General features: G+C 57.4%; 1 protein-coding gene across 5 annotated transcripts in view; it reads left to right on the top strand.

Moving 5' to 3' along the window:
• The window catches only part of KIF17 (kinesin family member 17), a 40,531-nt gene that overhangs the window by 3,012 nt on the left and 13,494 nt on the right, over nucleotides 1–24,025 (top strand). For 4 of the 5 annotated variants that reach the window (XM_082684519.1, XM_082684517.1, XM_082684518.1 and 1 more), the window contains exons 2-11: nucleotides 3,243–3,389; nucleotides 4,379–4,480; nucleotides 9,336–9,525; nucleotides 12,184–12,636; nucleotides 15,472–15,581; nucleotides 19,332–19,479; nucleotides 21,110–21,663; nucleotides 22,535–22,606; nucleotides 22,990–23,088; nucleotides 23,665–23,870. In XM_082684519.1, the coding sequence (XP_082540645.1) occupies nucleotides 3,243–3,389; nucleotides 4,379–4,480; nucleotides 9,336–9,525; nucleotides 12,184–12,636; nucleotides 15,472–15,581; nucleotides 19,332–19,479; nucleotides 21,110–21,663; nucleotides 22,535–22,606; nucleotides 22,990–23,088; nucleotides 23,665–23,870 (2,081 nt within the window). Of the gene's footprint in view, nucleotides 1–3,034; nucleotides 3,101–3,242; nucleotides 3,390–4,378; nucleotides 4,481–9,335; nucleotides 9,526–12,183; nucleotides 12,637–15,471; nucleotides 15,582–19,331; nucleotides 19,480–21,109; nucleotides 21,664–22,534; nucleotides 22,607–22,989; nucleotides 23,089–23,664; nucleotides 23,871–24,025 lie in introns of those variants that run through there. The other variant, XM_082684520.1, reaches the window with a different exon arrangement.

Genomic DNA, 24,025 nt, shown 5'->3' with positions numbered 1-24,025 from the left:
CTGGGTGATCTCTTTGGCTTTCCTGGGTGCTGCCCACCCTAAACCCTTCACTTTCGCCTCCTCACCCCATTCTCTCCTGAGCTGCTCACCTCCGCACCTGGCCTGCCACCTGGTCGACGGTCTCTTTCCCAGCCAGTGACTTTGCCATCTGCCCCTTCTCCTGGCTTCACACCCATGGCCTTGGAGTTGCCCCTGATGAGCCATCCCCAGCCCACCCACAGGCCGGGTACCATGACTTCTACCATGCCCAGACGTCAGTGCAGTAGAAGCCATGGGATTCTGTTCCCAGATGGGACATTCAGTGGTGTCCTTGGGAAGGGACGGAAGGGGGACATGAGGCAATTTAGGACAGATTCTCTTAAAAAAATTTTTTTAAAGAGTTATTTATTTCAGAGAGAGAGAGAGAGAGAGAGAAAACCCAAGTGGGGAGAGGGGCAAAAGGAGAGGGAGAGAGGCAGCTCCATCCCCAGACCCTAAGATCACAACCTGAGCTGAAGTCAGGAGTCACACGTTTGACCAACCGAGCCACCCAAGCGCCCCTGGACAGATGCTTTTAATTTCGGTTGCAGTAGTTACATGTTTAATGTAAGGGGAGGAAAGTACTCAGCACATCCAGCCTGTAATGCACTTTCATGGGAATTACTGCCAAGGGTGACAGCAAGTTAAAAAGAGTCCATTAGTCATTGATTTCCTGCAAGTCTGCTGGTTGGTTCGAGAGCAGGGAGACCTGTGGACCCTGGGGTGGAGGAACGAGGGGCCACAGTCAGGACCTGTTCCTCAGGCAAGCTTGTCCCTTGCAGCTCTGGAGGTATCACTTGATGGGTGAAAACTTTTTGAAATCCTATGTTTTGCCTTAAAAATGCACGTAAAATTGTTTTCTACCTCGCTGTGGAATGATACCCTGTTCTGTAGAACTTTCTGCAGGGGTGGAAACGTTCTGTCTCGAGCTGCCATCGACGGCAGGTGAGCACCTGAACAGAGGCTAGTGCTACTGAAGGACTGAATTTTAATTTTGTTTAAAGTCAAGTTAAATTTGAATAACTATGGGGCACCTGGGTGGCTCAGTGGGTTAAAGCCTCTGCCTTCCGCTCATGTCATGATCCCAGGGTCCTGGGATCAAGTCCCACATCGGGCTCTCTGCTGGGTGGGGAGCCTGCTTCCTCCTCTCTCTCTGCCTGCCTCTCTGCCTACTTGTGATCTCTGTCTGTCAAATAAATAAATAAATAAAATCTTAAAAAAAAATTTAAATAACTACATGTGGCTAGTGGCCGCCCCATTGAAGAGCCCAGCTCTGGAGCAAGGATCTCCAGTACAAATGTAACCTGAGCCACATGCTTAATTTAAATGTTCTAGAAGCACATTTTATTTTGTTAAGATATTTGTTGTTTTATATATATGATTTGTGAGAGGTGTGACTTTTTAATTTTTAATTAAAAAATTTTTTTAATTTTAGATTTTTATTTTTTAAAGGTTTTGTTTATTTACTTGAGAGAGAGAGCGAGAGCACAAGTAGAGGGAGAGGGAGAAGTAGGCTTCCTGCTTAGCAGCGAGCCCGATATGAGGCTCGATCCCAGGACCCCTTATGATCTGAGCCTAAACCGAGAGTCCCACGCTCAACCAACTGAACATTTTATTTTAAGATTTTTTTTTTTAAGATTTTTTTTTTTTTTTTTTTTTTAATTTGACAGACAGTGATCACCAGTAGGCAGAGAGGCAGGCGGAGTTGGGGGCAGGGAAACAGGCTCCCTGCTGAGCAGAGAGCTGGATGCAATGCGGGGCTCTATCCCAAGACCCTGGGATCATGACTGAGCTGAAGGCAAAGGCTTTAACCCACTGAGCCACCCAGGTGTCCCCCAACTGAGCATTTTAAAAAGGGAAAGGAAACAAAATGAAATTAGCTTTAATAATAAATTCTATTTAACCCAGTATACCCAAAATTTTATTTGAAGAAAACATGCTGATGAATGTTGTCCTCATACAATGACAGTGGGACATTTCCCAGTCTTTCTTCATGCAGTCTTTGAACTCAGCCATGTTTTACACTGTAGCATGTTTCCATGCAGATGCTCGAGTGTCAACAGTTAAGATGAAATGAAACCAAAAATAAAGTGATGCTTAATGGAAGAACATTTCCTACTGCTTCAGTTAAATGTACATGAACTAAATCAAATCAAAGAAATTCAGTTTCTCAGTCCCACTGGGCCCATTTCTAGCATGGCTGCTGGCTACCCTACCCGCCAGTGAAGCCATCTCTGTTTTCGTGTAGAACATCTTCTCCGGGTTTGGGTGCCGCAGATACTCTGGGCCCAGCACCGTGTTGATCCCGGGGCTGCAGGTGTCCCCGGCTCTGAGGTTTCCAGCAGGTGACGGGTCTGCCCTGCCCCCCCCACCCCTGCAGGGGGCTGTCCCTTCATGCAGCTCCCCCTACCTCTGATGAGGTGCAGGAACCCACATGTTCAGGGCTTCCTTGGACAAAGCAGAGGTGCTTGTCCAGTTCTGCCCATAAAAATGAGGCCTAGGCCTCCGAGAAGTCGTGAATCGTGACTTAGGGTCTCCTCCAGCAGCAGTCCCTGGGGATCCCAGGCCCCGCGGTGGTCCACAGGATGGGTCTTGGCAGTGTTGCTGGGCGAAGATGCCAGGTGGGCCCTTGGGACCTGGGAGCAGCTGTCCTGTGCTGACACAGGCTCCCCCCTCCCCCATGCTGAGTTCTAGAATCGATGAGCTCATGAGCTCTGCGAGGGCAGGGACTGGGGTTGCGCCTTGTTCATCACCATGTCCCCAGCTAGAGCGTGGTGCCTGCGCCTACGGAATGAATAAACGCGTCGGTGAATGAAGACCGACTTCAGTGCTGCTCTGGCTTCCTTCCTGTCTTCGCCCCCCTCCTCCCGCTCCACCTGCCCTCAGCCAATGCCCGCTCTGAGCTCCCATCAGCCTGGAAAGCCATCCTCTTCCTGAACTTCCTGCACCCTGAGCCACCTTGCAGCTCCCCCTCTTCTGCCTGCCCCCCGAGGCTCTGGGTTACCCTCCTTGCCCGCTCCCCGGACACCGCCGCTTGCCTGGTATGAAGGTCACTTGCGTGTGTCAGGCTCCCCACCAGGAGGTGAGCTCCTTGGGGGCAGAGCGGGACTCACTCGGTCTCCACACTGCCTGCTGGCTGGGTGCCATCGTGAGACCCGGGGAGGGGCCCCGAGTCCCGCGGGGCCCGGCCAGCTGAGCACCGGGCTTGTGGTCCCCCCACACAGGGTGTCACCGAGGGCTACAATGGCACCATCTTCGCCTATGGTCAGACGGGCAGCGGGAAGTCCTTCACCATGCAGGGCCTGCCGGACCCGCCTTCCCAGAGAGGCGTCATTCCCAGGGCCTTCGAGCACGTTTTCGAGAGTGTCCAGGTAGGGCCCTCGTGGCGGGAAGGGGCAGGGCTGGCGCCCAGGGCTGGGGGCTCCCCACACGTTCCGGCGAGGGGTCCTGGAGCACCGGGGCCCCGCAGCAAGGACTCTGAGCACATCGGAGACTGCCGTGAGCAGAGGCAGGCTCCGGTTTCTGAACGGGGGAATGGGAGAACTTCACATTGAGAAAATTCTGCCTCCCAGTTCCGTGTTTTTCTCCTGCCATTTTTGGACTTTAACGTTTTACTTGCTGTCCCACGTGGACCCGATGACCCAGAGCACCGGCCCGAGACGGGGTTGTGACAATTAATGAAGCAGTTGCTACTGACCAAGCCTAGTGGGAAGCCCTTTGCATCATGATCTCACCGAACCCCCACCCTTGCCCAGGAGATCTCCATTGTCCCCATTTTCGACATAGGGAAGCCCAGGCTTAACCCCCCCCTTCTATGCAGGGCAAGACTTGGGGATCCCAGTGTCTGGGCTGCAGGTGAGGACTGCCTTGGTGGCCAGTCCTGGCCACGAGCAGAGATCCTTGCTTCGGAGAGATGGCAGAGTGGGGTCTGCGACCCCGGTCAGCTGCGGAGCCTACCGTACCTGCTCCCAGGACTCATTTTGTGCCCTCCCTCCGCGCCCGGGAACCTTAGCAACAAGGAAGGATCAGACCAAAGCCAGTGCTTGGTCCTTACCTTGGCCTCAGTTTCTCTACCTGAATAATGGGGAGGCCTCTCCAATTTCCTTTCCTATGAGGCAGTGGAGAGGACATTCGACAGGAGCAGTATGAGGATTAAGCAAGTCAGAGGAGCCCAGGGGCCCACGGGGCTGGAGTGGAGCGGCGGGCAGCTGGCCAGGCAGGCAGTCAGGGCTAGGCCGTCGCACCTCTCTGGCCGCGATGTCCTTTGATTAGGTCCTGGCTGGAGAGGGTGTAGGGGGCTGGGTCAGTGTTGGCAGTAGGCACTCAGGTGTCTCGGCTGGCCCTGTCCATAACCTGGCAGTGTGCAGAGAATACCAAGTTCCTGGTCCGGGCCTCCTACCTGGAGATCTACAACGAAGATGTCCGTGACCTGCTGGGGACAGACACCAAGCAGAAGCTAGAGGTGGGTGTGAACACGGCCCGGGCGGGGCAGGGAGGGGCCGAGGGAGGGGAGAGGCTGGCATCAGTGCTCCCTCAGAAGCATGTGGAAGGTATCCTGGAGCCACAGGCACTGGTTCAGATGAGAGTGGGGACTTTGGAACTTGAATTTTGGAGGATTCTCAGAGTCCCTGGCAGAGGGGAAGCGCTCACAGGCCTACCCCCGACCCCACAGTAGAGGACTGGACCTTACCTGGGGTCAGGCCCCCTAAATCTGGTGAAGTAGATGGAGTTTTGTGGTAGATTTCATTTGAAAAATAGGTTCCACTTCTAAAAAAAATTACTTAAAAATCTCGAAGGGGGGCACCTGGGTGGCTCAGTGGGTTAAGCCGCTGCCTTCGGCTTGGGTCATGATCTCAGGGTCCTGGGATCGAGTCCCGCATCAGGCTCTCTGCTCAGCGGGGAGCCTGCTTCTTCCCTCTCTCTCTGCCTGCCTCTCCATCTACTTGTGATTTCTCTCTGTCAAATAAATAAATTAGAAAAATCTTAAAAAAAAAAAATCTCGAAGGGCCCCAAAAGCTAGAAAGAAGGTGATAATGATGATTATTGTTTATTGAGTTCTCTTTGCTGCTGCTCGAGGCACACGACCCTGTCGCTAGTCACAGTGGTCCCGTTGGGTAGCTGCTATCCCCAGTCTCCCCGTGGGGGAAGGGGCGCTTAGACAGCTTAACTCACTTGCCTATGTGTGTGGCCAAAACTGGACTTGAACCTAGGTCTGTCTGACTTCAAGGTCATCACATTTCACAGTTGTTTGTGGCCTCAGATTCTGGGACTTTGTTCCCCTTTGCAAGGTGTGTGGTGTGAGGCACCCCAGGACCGGTGACATGACCCTTACAAAGTAAGCACCAAACGTGAGCCCTTCGCAGAGCCCAGCGCACAGAAGGCCTTCAACAGGTGGCTCTGAGGGGGTGACACACGATAGGCAGAATTTGGGTGACCCTTTGGGGAGCCCAGCGAGGTCAAGTGACTTGCTGGGGCCCGACAGCCAGTTGGTGGCAAGGCTGGACCCAGGTCTTGGCCTGAGTGGGAGGCCTGGATTATGCGTCCTCTCTGGGACTCTTTAAATGCTGGGGCCCAAGGGGGAGAGGCCAGTGCAGGGGGTGGGGGTGGGGAGGAGGCTGAACCAGTTCTGTAGCCAGAATGCAGGGGAGTACCCCTGACTCCCACGCTTCTTATCTGACCAAGCAACCAGGGGACTTCCCAAGAGGCCCACCTCCTGCAGAGTCAGAACGCCCAAGCTGGGGACGCATCACCCCTAGGAGCTTGCCATGGAGATTCCTATTTTATGGATGAAAGGGTTTGAGAAAGAGTAGGTGACTTGCCTGAGGTTAGGAAGCCAGAGTCAGGGTTGGACATTTTCTTTCTTTTTTAAAAAATTAATTAATTAATTAATTCATTAATGAGAATGAGAGTCAGAGCGCGAGCAAGAAAAGAGGGTCAGAGAGGGAGGGGGAGGAGAGGGTAAGAGTCCCAGGCAGACTCTGCGCTGAGCACAGAGCCCAGCTCCGGGCTTGATCTCAGGACCCTGAGATCCTAGGATTGTGACCTGAGCCGAAACCAAGAGTCGGATGCTTAACCATCAACAGACTGAGCCACCCTGGCAACCCCCGGGGTTGGACATTTTCTGTGATGAGCTGCTTAAGTCTCCCCAGGGTCCATCCCTTGACAGAACCAGGTGAGGGGCTGCTGCTGATGCCTCCCTGTCCTCCTGAACCCCGGTGACCCCCAGACTGGACAGGGTGTTGGAAGCACCTGGTTCCCCCGATCCCTACCCACGTGGAGGGGGCAGGGCTATGTCCCTACTCTGCTTGAGCCTCCTACTTGTCCACTGGGCACCCCCTCTGGGACGTCTGCGAGTTCCTCTCTGACCTGCGACCACACTTTGATCCAAGTGACGAGATCAGACCCCAGGCAGCAGCTGTCTTGGAAAATGTGTTTGTTTTGGCCATACTGGGGAAAAATTCTTCAGAATTTGAGCTGGGAAGACCCTTAGAGAGCTTCTAGTCGGCTGTTTCCTAGTACAGATGGAGAAACTGAGTCCCAGGAAAGGGAAGGGTCGTGGCCGAGGCCACACAGCTAATTGCTAGCAATGGTGTTGGTAGCAGACCTGAGCGGTCAGAGGCTTCCCTGCCAGAATGCTTTGGGGTCAGCAACACAAAGAACCCCCCGGGGCACTAAGAAGCCAGCAATGGGGTTCCAGCCAAGGGAAGCACATCCAGCCGGTGACCCGTTCGTGCAGCGAAGCCTGGGAAGACCTCCGGTGCCAGGTGCCCGGCTGTGTGCTACAGCAGGTCCACACGGGTGTGACCACCCTCCTGTCCAGGCCTGGCCCTGAAGCCTCAGCACTCTGCCCTTTCTGGGCTGGGACCTCTGGCCGCCCACCTGCTGTCTTTCTACTGTTTTCCCTATGGAGGAGTTGGAGCCGCTGAGTCACAGCTCAGCCCCGAGGCAGGGAGATGGGGGAAGGAGGAAGGCACAGGACGTTGCTCCCGCTCCCACGTGTCAGTCCCAAGAAAGACCAGCTTGGGGGATCAGGGCCCCCTGCCAACCTGCACTGGGCAGCAGGGGGCCGACCTCCCCTGCTTCCACACCCAGGACCCTAGAAGGGCCTCAATGACACAGGCCCCGACGGCTGGCAGCTTTGCCCCTGCCTCATCCTGGCCCCAGGCCTCAGGCTTGGTGAGTCAGCCTGCTGGGGTGGGGGTGCTGGGGGTGCCAGTGACAGAGGCACCCTGAGACACTCCCCGCCGGGGCACCGGGTGTGGGGGATTTGACCTGCTGTCTCCTGGAGAAGGTGCGGATGGGGCTCCTGGGAACCTCAGGACAGCCTTAGGAGGGGGTGCTGCTCTGTACCTTTATGCCAAAGGAGGAAACGGAGGCTCAATGCGCCTGGGCGAGGCCAGCCCCCGCGCACACGGTCAGGGAAGGGGGAGGCTGGGTTTGAGTCCAGGTGGCCGGCCCCGCAGCACGGGCTCGGAACCCGGACTTCCCACAGGGCCTGATGGTTTTGGTAATTAGAGGTGAGTAGATCGGCCCAGACACTACTACCAACCAGCCTCAGGGAACCAGGCCACCCTGGGCGGTAGAGGTAAAGCCCTCGGGGGTCTCTCACTGTTCTGGGGGGCAGTGTCAGGAGCCCCTTCTTCCTGGGGCACCTGCCCCTCGCCGGCTGCATCCCAGCTGTTGCCATGGTGCCCAGGCTCTGGGCCGGGTCGGAGGGAGTATTTACTCGGGCACTCAGGGCCTCCCTGGGGCAGCAGGGCTGGGACTGAGTGGGGCAGGATTGTGGGGGATCGTGAGGTTGGGGAGCAAGCCTTCCAGGGCCTAAAAGCAGGGCAGTGGCATCGCTGCGGGAGGGCTTGCCTCCCCGCCCACATTCCCTGCTCCTGAGGGGCGCCCCCCTACCCCCCATGCCCTCGGCTGGCGGCGCCCCTCCGCGTACCCGCAATACTGGCTTTTAGCTCCATCCTCTTCTCAGTCCTCCTAGTGGTCTTGCAGAAACAGGATTTATCATCATCAGACAGAAGAGGGAACCGGGGCGGAGAGAGGCGAATTGACTTCTCCAGCCAGCAAGTGGCAAGGCCAGGCCTCTGACCTAGGAGACCAGGAGCCTGCTGCTCCCCGAGGCTGACGCCCGGAGCAACTGCTCACCCCCAGGGCCCAGGGCCCACTGTGTGCAGGTGGCTTCCAGGTCCTGGGGCTCGGGGGCTGGCGGGCCGGTGATGGGAGCCAGAGGGCGCTGCCAGCGCATTTCAGGCCAGCTTCAACCACCCTCTGTTGGCAAGGTCTCCTGCTTCCCTCTGTCCTTGGTGCTCTGTCCTCACCCCTACGTCCTAGGTCAAGGTCAGCCTTTTGTCACTCTGATGGTTTTCCTGTCCCTCAGTCTTGGTCTGGGTGTTTCTCCACACTCGAGCAGATAGGGCAAGCCTGGGTGCCCACCCCCTGACCCCCCGCAGCGAGGGCCCAGCCCCACGTGGGACCCCAGAGCCGCCGGGAGCAAAGCACCTGAGCCTCTGTGGCTCAGACCAGCAGGGACATGACTTATCCTAATTCATTCTGCTCTCGCCGGGGTGGTTTTATTTCCTCACACTTGAAAAATATTGCATTTCACAGCTCTGTGTCAGCAACAAAACAACTTGGCTGCCTGGAGAGGAAGCAGGGAGCAGTCAGATAAATTAATTTGCTCGCGGCCATCACGCTGAGGGCTGGCGACCGGTTTGAGCTGGTGCCCGTGGAAGTTCTGGGCAACAAATGGCTCTTTGCCGGCCACGATCCAAGGGCCTGGGAACGTTCCTGCTTCCCTGGAGCCACAGCAGAGAGGCGATCAGGAGCCCTATCGAAAGGGCGAAAGAGCAGCTTTCCGAGCCCTCGGGGGACTACAGGGTCAGCCCCTGGCAGCTGAGCGCCCGGGCTAGAATACCCCTTCATAATAATCCCGCCACCACCCAACAGCGTGGACAGCGCCTGGCGTTACGGGGCACTTGCCACCTGCCAGGCCCTGTGCCAAGCGTGGACAAGCCTTATTTGACTGAATCCCCATCCCATCCCTAAGAGATGGGTATCTCATACTCATTTTACAGATATGGAAACTGAGGCCCAGAGAAGTTGAATTATTGGCTCAAGGTCCCACAACAAGGAAGAAAGAGGTGGGGTGGGTTTGAGGCTGGTTCCACCCAGGGCAAAGCCCCTGCCTGTTGCAGGGACCGCGAGGTGCCTCCCTGCGCTGCAGGAGGGCAGAAGTGGCCCGAACTGGGCCCTTCCCTGGGTCCCTTGGGGATCCCCGGTCCCACGAGGCTCTGACCCGTCCCTCCCGCCCACAGCTGAAGGAGCACCCAGAGAGGGGCGTGTACGTGAAGGGGCTCTCCATGCACACGGTGCACAGCGTGGCCCAGTGTGAGCGAATCATGGAGACGGGCTGGAAGAACCGCTCAGTGGGCTACACGCTGATGAACAAGGACTCCTCGCGCTCCCACTCCATCTTCACCATCAGCATCGAGATCTACGCCGTGGGTACGTGCGGGGGCTGCTGGAGGCAGGGGAGCCGGAGCCGGGCGCCAAGACCTTTCACCTCCAGGGGCCTTGGGGGCCCCATCCGAAACTGGGAGAAGGTGCTCAAACAGCCTGGAGGCCGCCCAGGAGGACCCTCCTGTGCTAGTTAGGGCCCAGGTTTCCTGGTTAAGGAGCAGCAGCATCAATACTGCCGCTGGCCGCTCACACTGAGCACCTACTATGTGCCACAGTTTCTGCGCATTAGCTTGTGTATTCCTTACCACAGCCCAGGAGGTGGCTACCAGTGTTTCCCCCATTTTACAAATGAGGAAACTGAGGTCCCGCAACTAGAAAGCGTCAGAGCTGGGCCTCGATCCCAGGGCTCTGTCTCCAGCATGTCCTGCCTAGACCTTTCGGTGTCTCCTCTTTCTCTGCGGTGCTCCCAGTCATCCCCTGCGTCCCCCTGTCTAGAAGAGTCCCTGAGGAAGGGAAGAGGAAGGGAAGAAACACATATTTATTTCTGGCCCCTAGTAACGGCTGTGCTAAGCACTTCCCAGGCTTCCTTCTGTTTACAGCCCACGGGAGTCCTAGAGGCAGGCATTCTCATTGCCATTTTACAGACGGGAAAACTGAGGCTCTGAGAGGTGCAGTGGCTTGCTTGTGTGGGGCCCCACTGATAAGTGGGGGAGCTGGGATTCGAACCTGATTCTCTCTGACATCTGGGCTTTTCCAATAACACGGCAGCTGCCTCTAAATCCATCACGGATAGAACTCTCTAGAGCAGTGCAGCAGGAAGCAGCCTCCGCCCAACCAGAAACATAATCTTGGAGAGATCCTGGACCCAAGGTCAAAGCCGGGATATCTCTCACGACATCGCCCAGCATGTGGGGTGACCTGGCCCTAGGCCAACTGCTTGGTGCTTGCTGGGTCTGAGTCTCCCCAGGGTGCTGATATGGTTTGAGCAGGGTCAGTGAGGTCACGGCATCCTGCCATGAGGCTGTGCTTGGGGGGCAGGGCCTAGGGCAGTTGAGGAAGGATCTGGACAGGGTGCCTTTTGGGGTGCACCTTGGTCTTTGCAGAAGGGTTTGAAGGATGGAGCAGGCTGCCTGGAGACAGGCTTTTAAACAAATTTATTTTTCTATTTTTAAAAATTTTTTTTAGTGAGTGTGTGTGTGAGCAGGGAGGGGGGGCAGAAGGAGAGGGAGAATGTCAAGCAGGACTTCATCCCATGACCCCAAGGTCACGATCTGATCCCAAATCAAGAGTCGGGCACTTAACCAAATGAGCCACCCACGCGCCCTGCAGATAAATTTAAAAGATGTTTATCATTCTTGTTATAAAATAAGTTCAATAATGCTATTTAGGAATTAGAGAAAGGTAGGTATATTACTCATAAACACGCCTATTAGCATTTGAGTGTATTGGGGTTTTTGGTCCCTGTTATCCTGTGAAATTTATAAAAACAATCGAACTCTGATGCTGTATTTAGTTTCTCCCTTGCGTCGCATTGCCCACACCAGCTCTGAGCATCGTTCCTGCCTGGTCTTTGAGACCCCGAGCGCCCGCTGAAGGAGGGTGCATCTCTCATGCGACTTTCTAACCAATCTTTAGAGGGCAGTGAGGTTGTTTCCATTCGGGAGTGTTGTAAACAATGTGACCATGAACATTTTTTTTTTTTTAAAGATTTTTATTTATCCATTTGACAGAGATCACTAGTAGGCAGAGAGGCAGGCAGAGAGAGAGGAGGAAGCAGGCTCCCTGCCAAGCAGAGAGCCCGAGGCGGGGCTCCATCCCAGGACCCTGGGATCATGACCCGAGCGGAAGGCAGAGGCTCAACCCACTGAGCCACCCAGGTGCCCCATATTCGTTCTGGTCTCTTTTCCCCAAGTTTCATAGCAACTAAGATATAGAATCAGGATTGGATGCCCAAGATCTGCGCCTTCAAAACCTGTGCTCTGAGCCCGTGTTACCAGCCAGGGCCCGACTCCCTGTCACCCTCACCACTGGGGTCTGCCTTGTCCACAGGACCTTGGTCACCGCAGATCCAGGCTTGTTCTCGGGGGCACGGGCCCCTGCTGTGTGCTGGGCCCTGAGTCAACTCTGTAAAAATGTGCCCTCCATTTACTTTACTCCTCCCATCAACCAGCCCGAGGGGGGAGCTAGCTGCTATTAGTCTCATTTTGTGGCTGTGAGAATTGAGGACCAGAGAGGTGCAGGGCTCTGCTAAGGTCACCCAGCAAGGAGGAGGTGGGGCGGGGCCAGGAACCAGGTCCAAGAGCCTCCAAAGCCAGTGTCTTTTGCAGTGAAGGATACAAGGCCCTCGGTGACCAGTCACATCCTTCCACTCTTGGCCTCACAGGGAATCTGGGGGAGCCATTGTGATCCCTGAAAAAAATCCCCACCACGCTCAGAGAACAGTCTGGACCTTCTAGCTTCTGCTCCCCGAGTCAAGCAGCCCTGTGTTCTGACCTTGGGTCTGCCACTTAGCGGGGGTGTGACCTTGGGCCAGTTAGATGCCTTTCCGAGCCTCAGTTTCCTCTTCTGTAAGATGGGGATGGTGACAGTGCCTCTCTCATGGGCTCCTATGTGGCTGGTGGTGGGAGCACTGTGTGCCTGTGGCTAAGTGCCCCACGTGGGGCTCACCAAAAGCCCCTCACCCTCCGCCTGGTCCGTCCACAGACGAGCGGGGCCAGGACCACCTCCGTGCCGGCAAGCTGAACCTGGTGGACCTGGCGGGCAGCGAGCGGCAGTCCAAGACGGGTGCCACGGGGGAGCGGCTCAAGGAGGCCACCAAGATCAACCTGTCCCTGTCGGCCCTGGGCAATGTCATCTCGGCCCTGGTGGACGGGCGCTGTAAACACATCCCCTACCGGGACTCGAAGCTGACGCGGCTGCTGCAGGACTCGCTGGGCGGCAACACGAAGACGCTGATGGTGGCCTGCCTGTCACCCGCGGACAACAACTATGACGAGACGCTCAGCACCCTGCGCTACGCCAACCGGGCCAAGAACATCAAGAACAAGCCGCGCATCAACGAGGACCCCAAGGACGCCCTCCTGCGCGAGTACCAGGAGGAGATCAAGAAGCTGAAGGAGATCCTGGCCCAGCAGATGAGCCCCGGCAACCTGGCAGGTGGGTGGCTGGGGGAGGAGGGGGCGGCAAGGCCCAGGGCTGGGGACAGAGGCTCCCCCCCGCCCCTGTTTAGTCTTCTGCCTCTGGCTGCCCATCGGAGAGACTGAGAAGCAAAGTCCCGTCTCCTCTCCGCATCCCGTGAGCATGAACAGTCAGCGAGAGCCGGCGTGGTGATGGTCGGAGGCCCTGGGCTCCCCCAGGGACTCGGGAAGGGGTCTCTTTGGTCTGTTCCGTCAGCCGCTGGGCTCGCCGCCTCCTGGCTCCTGGCTCAGCCACCATCCCGCCTGTGTGCCTGCTGTCTCTGTGGCAGCATCGTGACACCGTGCTGCCGAGCAGTGGGTGACACACTCCCCCGTGTCCCACCCCTGTTAGGCACCTTGTGATCGCAGCTCTCACACCCAGGTGTTGGGCTGTCATCCGGCAAGGAGAGGTCTCTATGTGCAGCTCAGGCTCTCTGGGGTCCTTGCACATTCTGGGGTTTTCTTTACCCGAGAATTCCCTGGGGAGGGGAGCACAAAAGAGCCAGAGTCTGTCTATTCACTCATCTACCTCCCTACCCACCTTCCTCTCTGTCCGTCCATTCTACATACGCATTTATCTATCACCTGTCTACCCATCCATCCATCCATCCATCCACCTGTCCACCCAACTGTCCACCTACCCACCCATCCACACACCCAAAGCTCGCTAAGCAGCCCCCGTGTGTGGATCTGTGCTGGGTACTGACAGCCCAGAGAGGACTCCGATCCAGGCCCAGGGGCCTCATGGGCATCTAGTCTGGGGAAGAAGGACCCTCCAGCAGACAGTACACATAGGTCAGAGAGCCGAACTGGCCACTAGAGGGCAGAAGTGGCCAAGTCTGTTTGGGGGTAGGGTATGGTCAGTCAGGGAAGGCTTCACAGAGGAGGAGGTGATTGAGCAGAGTCTTGGAGGCAGAGAGATCTCCCTGTTAGCCAGGATGAGAGTGGCCAGACTGTGCAAGATGCACAAAACTGTAAGGGACATTTGGGGAACAAGCAGTCATGCTGGCAGCCTGCCGAGCCGGGCTCTGGGAGACGGCCAGTGAGGGCTGGACGTGCTGGGCTGAAGAGGGCCTTGAGTGCCTCCGAGGTGGCCTCACCTTGTGGCTTTACACACCATCTCTGGACTCTGGCTCCCATGTGGCCCCCCCAGCCTGGCCGTGTGGTTTGTGTCTAGGTCTTCATTCATAAAGGGGCCCGAGGGGGCCCTTGGAGAGGTCAGCGTTACACTAGAAACAAGAGGATGGGACAGCACATGGGGCCACATGTCCTGGGAGGGCCCGGGGGGAGCTCCAGCATCGGTCAGGAGACAGGGAGGAGCGAGGGGTCTCCGGAGCCAGAGCTGGATTTGGAGCCATGACTGGGGTTTCTATGGGAAAGTCTGGGCAGGAGCAAGAGCCCAGGAAGGGCTGGATTGAAGGATTCCTGTGGGTGGCGGCACAGGGGCAGTCCCGGCCCCCCAGGGATTTCGGGCAGGGGAGATCCTGGCTGGGAGTGCGAGTCAGATGGAGGGGCGGGAGGGGTGCGGACTCGGCATCGCTTGGTTGGCAGGTGAAAGTGGGCTAATAGTTGGTTTGCTTTCTCTAGGAATTAGCCGGCCTGGCCAGGGGCGGTCTTTCCCTGGCTGGCAATCCCCCGCTATATCAAACATCACAAAATAGAGACAATTAAAAAAAAAACAGTTGTGACGCAGTGTCCTCTGAATTCCAGACTTGAACATCCAGCTGTTGAGGGATCGTTTGGAACTTAGCGTGTCTGACACTGAGCTCTTGATGCCCCCCAGCCTGCCGGTCCCCGCGCAGGGGGTGGCCACCCTTTTCCTTCTGAGTATTCAAGCCCGAAACCCTGGGGTGGCCCTTGGCTTCTCGTTTTCGCACAAACCTGTATCCAGTCCAGCAGCAGATCTTGTCTCTACCTTTAAGAGATGTCCAGAATCTGTCCACCACTGTCCCCTGAGTCGCTAGCATCTCCTACCTGAATTACTAGGGGGCACCACCTCGACAGGTATCCAGGAGTCTGTCCTTAGCCCCCTCAGTCCATTCCCCACTCAGCAGCCAGGGAGGTCCTGTCCAAATGCACATCCTTTTACTGCCCTGCACAACCCCCCTCCTTGGCCTGTTTAACCGAGTCAAACCCAAAGTCATCAGCACAGCTTTCAGTGTCCCTGTGATCCCCCACGCCCTCTCTGAGCTCCTCATCACCTGTTCTCTCCCTCTCTTACTCCATTCCAGTCACACTGGCTTCCTGGCTGGCTTCCTGGCTGTTCCTGGAAGTCCAGGCCCACTCCTGCCACAGGACCTTTGCACTCACTGCTTTCGTCTGTCTGGAAAGCTCTTCCCTAAGATCTCTGCCTGCTTCTCTCTCCCACTTCCTTCAGGTCACTGACTTTGCCTTACCTTATCTAAGAGGTCCTCCTGGAACACACTGTTTAAATTGCCCCCCGCTTTGTTCTTACTCCTGAGCACCCTCCCTGCTTTCTCTCTCTTGTTAGAACACGTTCGCTTATAATATGTTAACATTTTGCTTATTATTGTGTGTACCTTCTTCCTCTGTATGAAAACTCAGTGTGGGTGTGGAGTGTTGTCTGTTTTGTTTAATGCTGGGTCGCCAGTGCCTAGAACATGCAGGTGCTCAAGAAATAGTCGTTGAATGACTGAGTAAATTAGTATTTTACATAGAAATGTGCTTGGAAGAAACTCAATGCTGTGAAGTGTGTTTTGCATTAAGTCTGTGGTTGTCTCTTTTCAGATTTTGGCTTGGTTCTCGCAGACTCTGTGCAGCTTGGTCACAGCCCTCCCTTCTGTCTCTCTCCCAGACCTGCTGTCCAGTCAGACCCCCCTCAATGCTGTCCAGACTGAGGAGAAGCTGGCGCCCCCACCGGTGATCCAGCCTGACACAGAGGCCGAGAAGCAGCTGATCCGGGAGGTGAGACCCGGCGGTAGGTGGGAGACAGGCAGGCAGGTGAAGCCCAGCAGGAGAGCATCTGCCGAATGATATCATTTTACCCCCACCAGAATCGTGGGCTTGGCACCTCAGTCTCCTTTTTGGAGCTAGGTGCCGTGACTCGCCCAAGGTCACCCAGCTAAGCAGAGTCTGAGTGGGATTTGAGCTCAGGTCCTGGCTCCAGAATGCAATCCATCCCTCATCAGGGCCTAACATGGGGAGCACGGGGAGGGCTGTGGGGTGTCTGCAGGGGTGCTGTCTCTTTTCCATACTGTAGGAAGGGGGGTGGCTGTGGGTTGCTGGAAATGGTGGGAACAGCTTGAGCTGGGCAGAGGGGACGGAGCGGAAGGAATTGGTAACTTCGTCAGGTGCCCACAAGTCAGAGGCTGAGAGCCGGGTGCCCTGGCTGGGCAGTGGGGAGGCCCAGCACTCATTTGACCAGTGGGTAAATGGGGTGTTGACCTCCCAGGAAAAGCTGTCTCCTGGGGGCCCCTCCTGCTCCCCATGTGTGCCTTCCAGCATTTCTGGGAACCAGCAGGCCAGGTAGCAATGCCCTGGTTTACAGATCCCTAGCAGGGGGCTTACACAGCCAGACTCAGCAGAGCCCCTGACTCCCGGCTTAGGCTCCATCCTGACTCTGGGCCCTGCTGGTTTCTGGAAATCCCTGCCCTCGGAGGGCCCCATTCAGAGAACTGAGCATGGGGTGGAACACTGGCATTTTCCCAGCAGAGAAGGATGCCGGACTGGGACAGCTCTGCAGGGACTGCGTCCCTGGATGTGTCCGCGGCTGGGCCTCTGCCCCTCAATTATAAACTCAGTGATAAGCCCTGGGGACCCCTGGGAGCCCCGGTGAGGCTGTGGGGATCCGGGGCCCAGCCTCTGAGGGGCAGACTAGGTAAGTCCTGGGAGTCTGAGTCCTGTGGGCTGGAGAGCTGGGAGAAATTGGCCAGAGTCCCTAAAGGCTACCCATGACAGCTGTTCCCCCTGAGGGAGCCTGGTTGGCTGGGGCAGGCACCCCGGCCGAGGAGCAGGGCGCCGCCATCCCCCCTGAGTCACCAGAGAGGAGACTCCGCTCCGGGCTGGCGGCTTCAGGGAGCCAGTGACTGGCAGGTCCTTCTGCCAGAGGTGGCGGTCGCTGGCCTTGTCTTCACGGGATAGCCTTGTGGCTGCTGTGTCTGAACGTCCCCCCCGCCCGTGGCCACCACCAAGTGTCCTCTCAGGCCCTGCTGTTTCTTCTGTGAGCCACACTTGGAGGAAGAGTCAAAGGTGTCTGTCTCCCCTCTCGCCTTCCTTCCCATTTCGCTTATGATCTTCTCATATTTATTGAGCACCTACTATGTGCCTGGAACCGTGCTTTCCTTTCCCACCCGGAACCAGTCAGGACTCTCAGGGTGAGGGGGTGGCCCCTGTGTGGGCCGGCGAGGGTACGGGGCCAGGGATGGGCTCTGCCACGAGTGGGAGATGTGACTCCATGGGCTTCAGTCTCCCGGCTGCTCCAGAGAAGGGGGGATTTGGATCAGAAGATTCCTGGGTCCATCCAGCTTTTCCATTCTGCAAGCCCAGTTCTTGGTGGGCTCCGTGCCCCAGGACAGGCGGTTTAAGCTCTTGGGGACTGTTTGGGCATCTTCTCACCATGGGGCCATGGAACTAGCACCAAGCAGGACTCGGAGTCTGGGTTGGCAGGCATTTTCCAAGCCCCTGCTGCACTGGGCCCTGTAGCTGGGGGTCCGTGAGGGGCCACGGGAGAGGAGTTCTGTGTCGAGTATCAGAGCACATGCTGTAACTGCTGGGGGTGATCTCGAAAGAAGTCTGCGCTGCGGGAGGGAGACAGGGATGGGAAGAGCGAAGTCACTCAGCGGGTGGCTTGGCTTCACAGGGTCTGTCCACTGTCGCAGGAGGACGAAGAGCTTTCGGGTAGATCTGCAGGTAGACGGGAAGGTGTGGGCTGGGATGGCGAGCGCAAGCTTCGGAGTTCTCCGGGAAGCAGGAGACGGGAAGTGGGAGAGGTGGAGGGTTGCAGAAGGACCCAGGAGGGGCACTCGGCAGCGTAAGAGGCCCTCTGTGGTTCGGGGTCACACATGTACCACTCGGACTGGAGGTTGGTACTGCTGTATGTGTGTGTGTGTGTGTGTGTGCGTGCACACGTGTGCATATGAGTGTGTACATGCACACACATGCATCTCCAGCCAGATCTTGCTGGTTGTGTAGGTGTGACAAGGCTGAGCCAGGGTGACACTGGGGCCAGGGCCGTGCAGGGAGGGAACTGTGGAGGAGGCTGGGTAGAGCTTGCTGAAGGATGAGTGTAGGGTAGGGCTGGGGAGGAGAGGAAGGCAGGGCAGGGGGTGGGGGAGGGCAGCGAGAAAGCAGAATGGGGTGCAGGAGGAGGTCTGTGGCCACTGGAGGGCTGTGTGGTTCTGGGCAAGTCACCTCCCTGGGCCCCAGCAGCCCTACGTATGGCCCAGGGACTCGAGGGCATCTCAGGTGTGCCACAGAACGCCCAGTCACATATTAATGATCCTCTGTCCCTCCCCGAGAGTCCGGGTCATAGAGTCTGTGCCGTCGTAGAACTCTGGGCTCTGTTCTGGAAGGGTCCTGGTGAAGTGGGTGTGTGCGCAGGGGCTGTCCCTCCCCTCCCCCGGCCTGGCCGTCTGGCTTTCTCAGGGGCAGCTACACGACACGGGAGGTCATGTACTGTCATCAGCCTGAACCCCGGCCCTGCCCATGGGAGGTGTGCTTGGAAGCCAGAGCGGTCCGGTTATCCTTCCGGCCAGGCCAGCGGTGGGCTCCAGGCACTCACGGACTCCGGAGTTTGCCCCGAGCCCCTTCCTCCCCTGTGCTAGGTGCTGAGGCTGCAGGAGGGGACAGTGCTGTCTGAGAGGGTGGTCAGGGAGGGCTGCTTGGAGGGGGTGTTACTGAGCTGAGACCTGAAGGAAGAGCTTGCTGGGGGATGAGGGCAGAGACTCCGAGGCAGGGGAACATGGGCCTGTCAAAGAGTGGAAAGTGGCCCATGTGCCCAGTGTGGGGTATATGTCATGGGGTGGGCTGTCCAGATCTCTGGGGACTCCGTCAAGTCTAGAGGCTTAGATTTTGCCCTGTAATGTAGGAAGCCACTGAAACACAGTCTAGGAGCGCCTGGGTGGCTCAGTTGGTTGGGCGTCTGACTCTTGATTTCAGCTCCAGTCATGAGTCTCGAGATTGAGTCTCATGTGGGGCTCTGTGCTCAGCGGGGAGTCTGCTGGAGATGATCTCCCGCTCCCTCTCCCCTCTGCTGCTCCTCTCTCTCTCTCTCCCTAAAATGAATAAATAAAGGGGCGCCTGGGTGACTCAGTCATTAAGCATCTGCCTTCAGCTCAGGTCATGATCCCAGGGTCCTGGGATCGAGCCCCATGTCGGGCTCCCTGCTCAGCAGGAAGCCTGTTTCTTCCTCTCCCACTCCCCCTGCTTGTGTTCCCTCTCTTGCTGTGTGTCTCTCTCTGTCAAATAAATAAAATCTTTAATAAAAAATAAAATGAATAAAATCTTTTAAAAAATGCAGATAAACTTCAGAAGGGCCTACAGCAGCCAGTTTCGTCCCCATGTTGTGTAGGTAATTTTAACTTAGGTCTTGTGGCTTATTGGTATTTCCTGGGTTATTTGAATGCCGAAGAAGGTGAACTGTGGTCTGATGCTGCCTGCTCCCCCTCCCCCCACCTTGTCTTCTCTCCCCACCCCCGCCCCCACTCGGGCTCCCAGGAGTACGAGGAGCGCCTGGCCCGGCTGAGGGCTGACTATGAGGCGGAGCAGGAGTCCAGGGCCCGGCTGGAGGAGGACATCACTGCCATGCGCAACTCCTACGACGTGAAGCTGTCCACACTGGAGGAGAACCTGCGTAGGGAGACAGGTGGGCACCCAACCCGGGCTGTCGGGAGGGTGGCCAGCTGGTTCCCCCTCCCCATTTTATTAACTGACATTCATAGAGCACTTCCTATGCTCCAGGCTCAGTTCTAGTTACTCCTTACGACAGCCCAGCCAGGTAGGTACCACCATGAGGCTCATTTTATAGGTAAGGAAACCGAGGCACAGAGAGGGTGATTTGTCCATGGTCACACAGCTGGTGAAGTGAGTCAGGATTGGAACCCAGGCAGTGTTCTCACTCACCCAGCATTGCATCTGTGAAGCCTTGGCTCCAGGCTGGGCCCTAGCCCAAGGCTGACTTAGCATTACAACGTATCACCCATATTTCATGGGTAAGTTCCCTCCTCCTGCTTCTGCAGTTTCGGGTCTCCTCTCTTTTTTTTTTTTTTTTTTTTTTAAGATTTTATTTATTTATTTGACAGACAGAGATCACAGGTAGGCAGAGAGGCAGGCAGAGAGAGAGGAGGAAGCAGGCTCCCTGCGGAGCAGAGAGCCCGATGTGGGGCTTGATCCCAGGACCCTGGGATCACGACCTGAGCCGAAGGCAGAGGCTTTAACCCACTGAGCCACCGAGGCGCCCCTCTCCTCTCATTTTTAATCCGCTCTGTGAACAAAGCAACCACATTCCAAAATAAGTTCTTCCTTGCTGAAGATTTTCATTGTCTTTTTGACATTCTAGAATGTTCTACCCTACCACTATCCTCCAAACATCTGTGCTGCCAGGCAGCTCAGACTTCCTAGTACTCACCCAAATACTATAAAACTCCCTTTGTCATGATGACGGTATTGGTCACATTGTGGGTACCATTTATTGAGCATTGCTGTGTAGCCGGTGCTGGGTGCTGGGTACTCCCTCAGTGAGTGAGGACGTGCTGAGTCCTCACATTGCCATGGTGCACACTGAGGCTTGGAGAGCTTCCGGCGGCTGAGCTAGGGAGAGGAGGTCCTCTTTCAGCAAAGGGAACGTGTCTCCAGCCCAGGACACAGAGACAAAGAAGTGAGTGGTTGTAGCGCCCATGAGCTGGGAGCCCTGAGGAGGCCTGTGGGGCTGTAGTCCACGCTGGCAGACCCAGAGGAGAGCGAAGGGCAGGTTCTAGCATATTCTGTCCTTCAGAGTGTTCCTCTAGTCCAGTTTGAATGTTAGGCCATCAGGTGGTTTTATTTAGTCTGATGATCATCCGCAGTGTTGCTTTAGCTCCCATGGAGCTAGCATTTCCTGTGGACGAGAGCTCGGAGCAGGGGTGCCATGTAGAGGTCCCCGCTCTGGGTCTCGGGGGTGAAGTCTGCTTGCTGAGCGGGAGCTCTCGGCCTCGGAGGCCATAAGACCCACAGGGAAGTCACCTTCTGTGTGAAGAGCAGCCCAAAGGCAGCTGAAGGCCGGGGAGGTCAGAGAATAGAGAGCTCCTGGTGCTGGTCAGGGAAGACTTCCTGGAAGAGGAGGCAGGAGAGGGGTCTGAGTTCTGACAGAGGAGAGGGCAGAGATGGAGGCCAGTATTTGGGGGTCTGGGAGGCTCTGGCTCTTAAACCTGCCCCTTAGAGACCTTGTTCTTGGGGCCGGCCCCCAGGGGGTCACCCGTCGTCCTCTGTCAGATGCTGAAAGGAATTTCCATTTGCAGAGGCTGTCCTCAAGGCGGAGGTCCTCAAGGCGCAGGGCACGTCCAGGGCGGAGTCTGTCAGCTGGCCGGAGCCCTCCCCTGCATTCCACTGCGAGCTGGCCACGAAGCCCGAGATCCACTCCACGCCATGTGCTCTGCCCGGCGAGGATGTCTCCAAGACTGAGGTTTCTCCAGCGTTCGAGGAGCTGCCCACGGCGGAGACCTCTAAGTCTGAGGCGTCTTTGGGATCCGATGAGTCTTCCACGCTCGAGGACACCTCCATGTCCGAGGCCTGCCCGGTGCCCCAGGAGCCTTCCAACGTGGAATTCTCCGCGCCCGAGACGGAGGCTGTGGGCAGCTCCCTCCCGGACCACGACCTCAGCTGGGAGGCCGCCGGAGCCCCATCGTGGGCCGGGTCGGTCCCCGAGGACGAGCAGCCACAGCTGGCGGCGCTGGGTCTGCTCCCCAGCCTGCACGACCCATTCGCCGAGGTGGAAGCCAAGCTGGCCAGGCTCTCCTCCGCCGTGGGGGGCGCTGAGGCACCCCAGGCGGCCACCCCCAGGCTCCCCACACAGGTAGCTGATGTCATACGAGATGTCGTGCCGAAAGGCGGCAGGCAGAGCTCGGCGGGGGTGGGGTGGGGTGGGGTAGGCACGCAGGTCGCTGGGGCAGGTGCTGGTGGTCCGGTCCGGTCCGTGTGGTGGCTCCGGCTTGGTGGCCGCAGAAGCCTTGTCTCGGCTCATCGGTGGGGAAGTAGGGATGGAGACAGGAGGCTTTGCCAGGTGGGCACCTGTTCTGCTAATGGAGGGACACCCACTTGGGGGGTTTGCTGAGTTGTCGTGGTTACACTAGCTTCTAGGCCCCAAAGGAAGGAGCCGGAGGAGGCTGGAGGCTGCGGGAAGGCTGCCACCTTTTAGGGACGCCCCCACTGCACCCCCCGGGTCCGGCAGGACTTGCCCTGCCATCCTGCCGCTTTGCTGGGTGCCTCTCCCCTTTCCACTCTCTCTCCTGGTTTAAATTCCCTTCCCCTTCTCTCTCTTGTGTTCCTTTTCCTTTGCTTTCCTTTCCTGTGTGTGTGTAAAGAGCACAGGCCTTTGAGCCGGACAGACCCGGGTTAAACCCCGGCGCAACTACCCACAGAACTGTGTGACCTCGAGCAGTCAGCTTTCTGGGCCTCGGTTTCCTCTTCTCTAAAATGGGGGTGCTGATGCGTGCTTTATCTCAGGTGCCGCAGTTGATGCTCCCGGAGCTCACTCCCTCCCACGTTCTCTCTTCCCTGTTCTCTCCTCCCCTCGCCCCTGCTCCCAGCGGTGACAGGCAGCAGGAGGGGGTGGCTTGGTGAGGCGCCCGGGCTGGGGCGTGGGGCACTGAAGCGGGGAGGTCAGGGAGTGGAAGATGATTCTGGCCCACTGTCCCTCTCCCTCCCCGACCCCGTCCTCCTGCCAGCACCCCTCCCTGACGGATCTGCCGGGGCCTAGGTCTGAAGCTGAGGCAGCGGACTTCCTCCTGCCCGGGACTGTGAGTTCCCCCCCGGGTCCAGACCCTCAGGTTGGAGGAGGAGTCCCAGGAGCCTGGGTCTTCCTGTGGCACTCTGGACCTCAGTGTCCTCATCCCCAAGACAGAGGCTGTGAACCCAGCCCACCCCCAGCTTATTGGAACTGGCCCGTCACAAAGCAGGCCTACCTCTTATTATTGCTATGACTAAGAGGCCACTGCTCGGCAACTCTTAGTCTTTGCTTGGCCTTGGCAGCCTGTCTAGAGCATGGAGGCCCTGTGTGTGCTGAGGGCGAGGGCTGGCTGCTGGGCGGGGGCAGGGGTCCCAAGGCACTGGCAGGGAACTGCCTGGGTCCCATGTTGAACACGGCTGCTCTCAGAGCCCTCCCTTCTCTCTTCTGCTTAAGAAAGCACAAGAGGCCATGGAGAATGAGAGCAAGGCTTTACATCTATGCACATGTGTGGAAAGAGAAAATTATCTTCCAGCCTCTGGACTGGATCACTGGGTAGGAGCTGGCATACTTGAGGTTCTCAGTAGAGGGGAGATAGGGTGGCCTGGGGCACCCTGGCTGTAAGGTGACATTGAGAGGGGACACAAGCAGGAAGAAGGGGCCAGAGCAGAGCATCAGGCCAGGGGATGGCATGTGCCAAAGTCCTGTGGCCGGAAGAGCTCGACTTTCTCAGCAATAGAAAAACGAGGCCAGAGAGGCAGCTGGGTGAACGCGGTGGGGGAGGGGGAAGGCAAGGAGAGGCACAGAGGGCACAAAGGCCATGGGAGAAGCTGGATTTTACTGCCAGGGTGCTGGGAATCTGTGCAGGGTTCTCACCGGGAAAGGGCTGTCATGGATTTGTATTTGGAGAAAATTGGCCCAGCTGCTGTGGGGAGGCTGAGTCCCCAGGGGCAGGAGGGGTGGAGGAAATGGTCGGGTAGGAACCTGACCAGGTACTGGGTGGCTCTGAGCCCGAAGTGACCCATCCTGGGCCATGAGGGACCCTGCTGCTGCCATCTGGGACTGAAGCCGCAGAGTGTGTGTCCAGGGTTCGGCCTCTCTGCCTCCATCTTGGTTTCTGTTTGTGCTCAGGAGGTTGACCTGGGCCCAGAAGTGGCCGAGGAGGTGGTGCCGGCAGCAGAACCTGGCGTCGGGGCTGAGACTGAGGCCCAGATGGCCTTGGAGGCTCAGCCTCAGCCCTTGCTGGCCACGACCACTGTGAGAAGGGACAGTGTGGAGGTGGCGGTGCTGACCGACGACCTGCTGCCTGTCGTGGACCAGCAGCAGGTGCTTGCCCGGTAAGTGCTGGGGCGTGGGGCTGGTAGGGCCCCATGGCAGGACAGGGAGGGGCTGTGGCCAGGCCTGGGGATGGAAGCGCCTGGAGAGCTGAGGCTCCACTCCACTCCCCTGCCTGATGAGGCTGGAGAGGCCCCGGTCCTCTCTCTAGGAGCAA

This window comes from Mustela nivalis (genome assembly GCF_964662115.1).
Source record: "Mustela nivalis genome assembly, chromosome: 10".
Lineage (NCBI taxonomy): Eukaryota > Metazoa > Chordata > Mammalia > Carnivora > Mustelidae > Mustela > Mustela nivalis.
This window is presented reverse-complemented; position numbering and strand designations above follow the sequence as displayed.